Source organism: Halyomorpha halys, unplaced genomic scaffold (genome assembly GCF_000696795.3).
Source record: "Halyomorpha halys isolate HHAL.00 unplaced genomic scaffold, Hhal_1.1 Scaffold985.1, whole genome shotgun sequence".
Classification (NCBI taxonomy): domain Eukaryota; kingdom Metazoa; phylum Arthropoda; class Insecta; order Hemiptera; family Pentatomidae; genus Halyomorpha; species Halyomorpha halys.
In genome coordinates, this window is record NW_027106112.1 from 111,635 (window position 1) to 116,643 (window position 5,009).

The window sequence follows — 5,009 nt, forward strand, 5'->3', positions numbered from 1 at the left end:
TATATTAATAATAATATCAATTGATGAATACCATGAGTGCATTTTGTTTTACATCGGAATGTTAAACAATGGATATCATCGACGTTGTATGAAAAGGACGAATCTCAAACAAAGAGCAGATTTTGACATTTTAGTCTTTTTACTGAAATATTCATTGATAATAATTATTTTTAAACATAAAAATGGTGCACTTGAAAGGATTAATCAAGAGAAAATAAATAGATATATAAAAAGGGCAACATCAGCAGAATACGAAAAAATATATGCTAAATTATATTACAAATGTTTAAATTAATTTCAGGAGAAAGATCATAGTCTCTACTTTATTCACTTAATTTTTAGAGCAAGAGGGGAGCTCCTAAATCTAAATTACCAACCAACTGTGGAAGGACATTTTCTCCTTAAGTAACATGGGTGCACTGCAAGATATCTATTATTTTTAGGAAAACATCAACTAAATCGGTTGGAAACTAAAAATTCCAAACGGTGCGGATTACAAAAATGTATGCCACTATTTACAAACAATTGGAAACTACATAAATGAGAAATCAAAAGAAAATAATTTATAATAAACTACTACGTGTTAAGTGTGATTCATTAACAAACGCTGGCTAAATTAAAGCTATTTTTGGATTAAGACAGTAAAAAGTCGCGTTTCAACTGTGTACGGAACTTTTTGTATTATTATAATTGATTTTTTTTTTTTTAATGAATACGAGTTATATTGTTTTCAAAAGTAAAAGTAAAAACAAAAAATTATTAAGTTACTTCCACCTCCATAATTGAAATGAAAGTACAAATCGACCTCTCGAGCGGAATAAATAAGACAACTGTGGGGTTTAAGTAAAATAAATTATATCAAAGTTAAGTCTCAAACACTTTTTTATTAATATTCCATAACTATAAAATCACACCTTACACCCAAATATTCAATTTTTTTGCTAGCTATTCTGTCCAGGTCCAATATATTTTAGTCAGATTAACATATTTTGTCACATTTTTATTTTATTTTAAAACATTTAATAACAAATTAACTTACACTATTGCCACTCAGTTACCAACAATGTTGTTTATCAGGCTAAGTAACTTTGTTGGTAATAATGAGAAGATAATTGACCTAGTCACCTAGTAGACCTAAGATAGTTTCTAGCCTTCATCGGTGATAAGAACAAAAAACAAGATAATTGACAATTGTAAATATTTGTACAGAATAAAAATAGATAAGCATAAAGTAATGAAAGAAGTGGGAAATAAAACGTATATATTTCTCACTTCGTTCATTACTTTATTTTTATCTATTTTCATTCTGTGCAACTATTTACTTTAACCAATATAAATACCCTTTTATTCATTGGTTTGATATCTCGTTTTTTCTTCTTAGCCCTGAAGAAGGCTAGAAATTCTGGCCGTTAAAAATACTTAATAAATATTAATGTCAACATTTCTCTGTTATTCTCTGACCGCACCCACAACAATCTACTCTTCATATGTATCATCCATGGTCAACTATCTTCTCATTATTATCAAAAATGTTGTTTAACCTGACAAATAACATTGTTAGTAAGTGAGTAACAATAGTGTAAGATAATTTGTTATTAAATGTTTTAAAATGAAATAAAAAAGCGACAATATAGATTAATTTGACTAAAAGCAGACCTGGGCAGAATAGCTAGTAAAAAATTTTAATAGCTGGATGTGAGGTGTGAATTTATAGTTATCAAATATTAAGAAAAAGTGTTGTGTGCTCGCCGAAACATTGGCACTAACAAATAAGTTTTTAATTTATTTGTGTTATTCTCTGACAGCACTCCCAACTATCTACTCCTCATATAAACATTATTGATAAGTGAGTGACCTCCCACTTTAAAAAATTAGCCGAATAAAATAGAGATTGTACTCTTTTGCCTGAAAATACACAGAGTTGTAATATAATTTAGCATGTATTTTGTGATATATGTGCTATGGTATTATTTGTGCTTTCAACTCCTTTAGAAGTCTCTTTTTTAAAAAAAAAAAAAGAAATGACAAACTTTCTTCATATATTTCCTATTTCCTAATCTAACCTAAAAATAAATTCGACATCCAAAAGTAAATGCTTAGGGTGAGTTTTCTAAAAAAAAATCCATCCAGAAAATTAAAAATGGTATGGCTAGTATAATGTCAAAAATAGAAAAAAATATCTAAAAATAGTCAACTACTATTTGAAGTTTAGTATCCCGGTATTTTTTAAAAATAAATAAATAACTCATGCAGACCTACGCCATCCAATTTAGTTGAACGTCAGTAGGATGCACCACTATGGCATGCCTGGATAGTACATCTCATTTGCTAATTATAATCAATATACAGGTGAAATTAAAAATTTTGAAGATAAAAAAAAATAATTCGATGATATTTTGAAAATTAATATTTTTCACATAAACTAGAGAATAAAATTACTTCAATAAAGAATGATATGATTTCCGACTGATTAAATATTTGTGATTTTCTCGAAACTTAGTGGAAATTTTAAGGTGGAACCCAATTTCGATATAATATTTGATTAGATAATAATGGTTCTCATACACTAGTTTTATTACCATTCTTTTGGTAGTAAAATACAGAAAATAAACTAATTATTTTGTAAATCCGAACACTAATATAAGTAAATAAAAGAACAGATACAAAGGCTAAAATATTATTTAATTATAATTCAAATTGATGCAGTGTGTCAACTCAGGAATAATCGATGAAGGACGTTAGGCACTACGTGGAAACAGTTCCAAAATCGCTAGCTCCATAAAACTGGTTTTAAATTAGCTTCTCTTTCTATTTATTTTCTATAATTCATTCGTCAGCTGGGCTAAGTGATTTCATTATCATCAAATAAGAAAAAGCATTGTTCACCAGCTAAAAAAAAATTAATTTTGTAAAGTTAACTGTTAGAACGAAAATCTATATTTATGTTACTATGATAAATAATCATTACCGCCATATAACACCTCAGATTCAAAGAGGACGTGAAAGCATAGTCGAAAACTAGTGTCTTCGATGTCTGCAGGAGGAGTAAGAAATAACTTTTCTGTAACGTCAAGCTTTGTTTGTACCAAGGCAGACTGCAAACGGCATAAAATAGTTCATCGCTCTAAAAAAAAATTAATAAATTAAACTTATTGATCATGATCATGAATAATTCAAAGAAAAAATTATTTTAAAAATTAACAGTTGTAAAGAAAATAACTATATAAGTAAAAAGATTATCTTCGAGCTAGCCCAGAAATGCTTTTCAATATTTTCTGAATAGCCAATAAAATGGTGATAACAGAGGTTAGATTACCCATTAGAATGCGAGATAAAGATAAAGGGAGGTTAAAAATTTTCAGTTCATTTTCAGATATTTGTAATCTATATAACTCTGCATGAAGTTGCTTCAAACAGAAACAAATTCAAGTAGCCATGCAACATGCAACAAACACAAATTGCTTGCCTTGGAAATCTAAGAATGTTAATTAAATTATAATTATGAGTATTAATTATTAAATATTAAAATTAAGCTGCTAGGGTGAAGCTCCAAAGCTAGGAAATTGAAAAACTGACGTGCCCAGCAAAAAAACAAATAATCGCACCGCGCAATACTTCCCCTTTCTATATATTTCATATATCGGTAAGCGAGCCTGAGAACTTAGACGGTTAATGTAACTCAACCACAAGCAGTTCTCCACATCGAATTGAGAGAACTGTACTCGGTAAATGTAATGCAGATAATAGCATTGCGACGAATCAGATGGGCGTATAAGGTTGTGGGACTTAGTAACGAACTGATTCCGAAAATGTTAATGAACACTAAATCGACGGGTAAATGTCCGAGTGGCTACCAATACGTAGGTAGGAGGATTCTGACAAGACTTATCTGATAGATTCGGGTTTTGGAAGAGCGGCCCTGGACGAATGTGTGTAGAGAGCGATTGGTGGTCTCGGCATCGAACCTTCGGATTCGCTAATTCTTTGTCATGATAATGGATAACAGAAAGTAAAAGAAAAGGAATGTTTTTGAACTTCTTGTTCTTCTCTCCAACAAGTTCCTGTAGGACCTACTATTGAAAATAATAGCACGGAGAACCACTATAATAGCGACGGCAGTTACGACTAAGGAAAAATTAGTTGATCAATCGGATAAATTCTAATTCTCGCTGATCTTTAAATTTTATCACTTTATTCATGTTTAAAGACTTTGTTACAGAGTAAAAAGTACGTTTAGAATATTTTGCAAGACTGAAAAGACAGGAAACTGGACATCGATTTCGACTATTACAGCACTTACTAGACAAACGGTCCAAACTTCCGATTCATTACAAAAGACTGATTTACATGACAATTATAAGGCCTATCTGGACATACGGCGTTGAGCTTTAGAGCTCCACTGAACCTTCGAATTCCTCTCCTATCCAATCCTTACAATCCAAAATCCTTCGTAAAATCCTAAATGCTCCCTACTTTGTCACAAATAAAATCATCCACAAAGACCTTAATGTTCCATTTGTAATTCCATATAAACCTTTCTATTCCATATAAACCTTTCCATCCATCCTAATCCTTTGGTTCAAACCTTATCTAGCTCCACCCATCCCTACAGCCCACCTAGAAGGTTGAAACGGCAGTGGCCAAGAGACTTATTAAAATAAAAATGGACAATTGGAGTTCTGGCAATGGTCAGATTCTCCACTCAAGTTGAGTGTTTGCGGCTTTAGCGCACTTGCTCAGCCTCCACTGACTCATTATATGATGAGGCGAGAGGGATGCGCTGGGATCTTTTGAGCTCTGCTCTACCCCTCACACATGGGGGATAGAGCGGGCTCAGGGATCCTCAGGTCGATTGTGTAAATATTGTATATATTATTTTATCATTATGTTATTTTATTTATTTATTTTTCATACAGATAGTTTGATTATGTTCATTTTGTTTATTATTTTGTTTGTATATATTTTAAGAGTTTTTTTAATTTGTTATTTTTTTTTTATTATAGTATGTA

The 5,009-nt window shown here is 30.9% G+C and overlaps 1 protein-coding gene across 1 annotated transcript in view; it reads right to left on the reverse strand.

The window, feature by feature from the left end:
* Positions 1–2,486: 2,486 nt before the first annotated feature.
* Positions 2,487–5,009, reverse strand: part of LOC106687583 (odorant receptor 33c-like) — a 6,127-nt gene continuing 3,604 nt past the window's right edge. Inside the window, exons 4-5 of the mRNA XM_067053637.1 lie at positions 2,969–3,124; positions 2,487–2,889 (exon numbers count right to left, since the gene is read on the reverse strand). Coding sequence (XP_066909738.1) covers positions 2,827–2,889; positions 2,969–3,124 — 219 coding nt within the window. The 3' untranslated portion in view covers positions 2,487–2,826. The remainder of the gene's footprint in view (positions 2,890–2,968; positions 3,125–5,009) is intronic.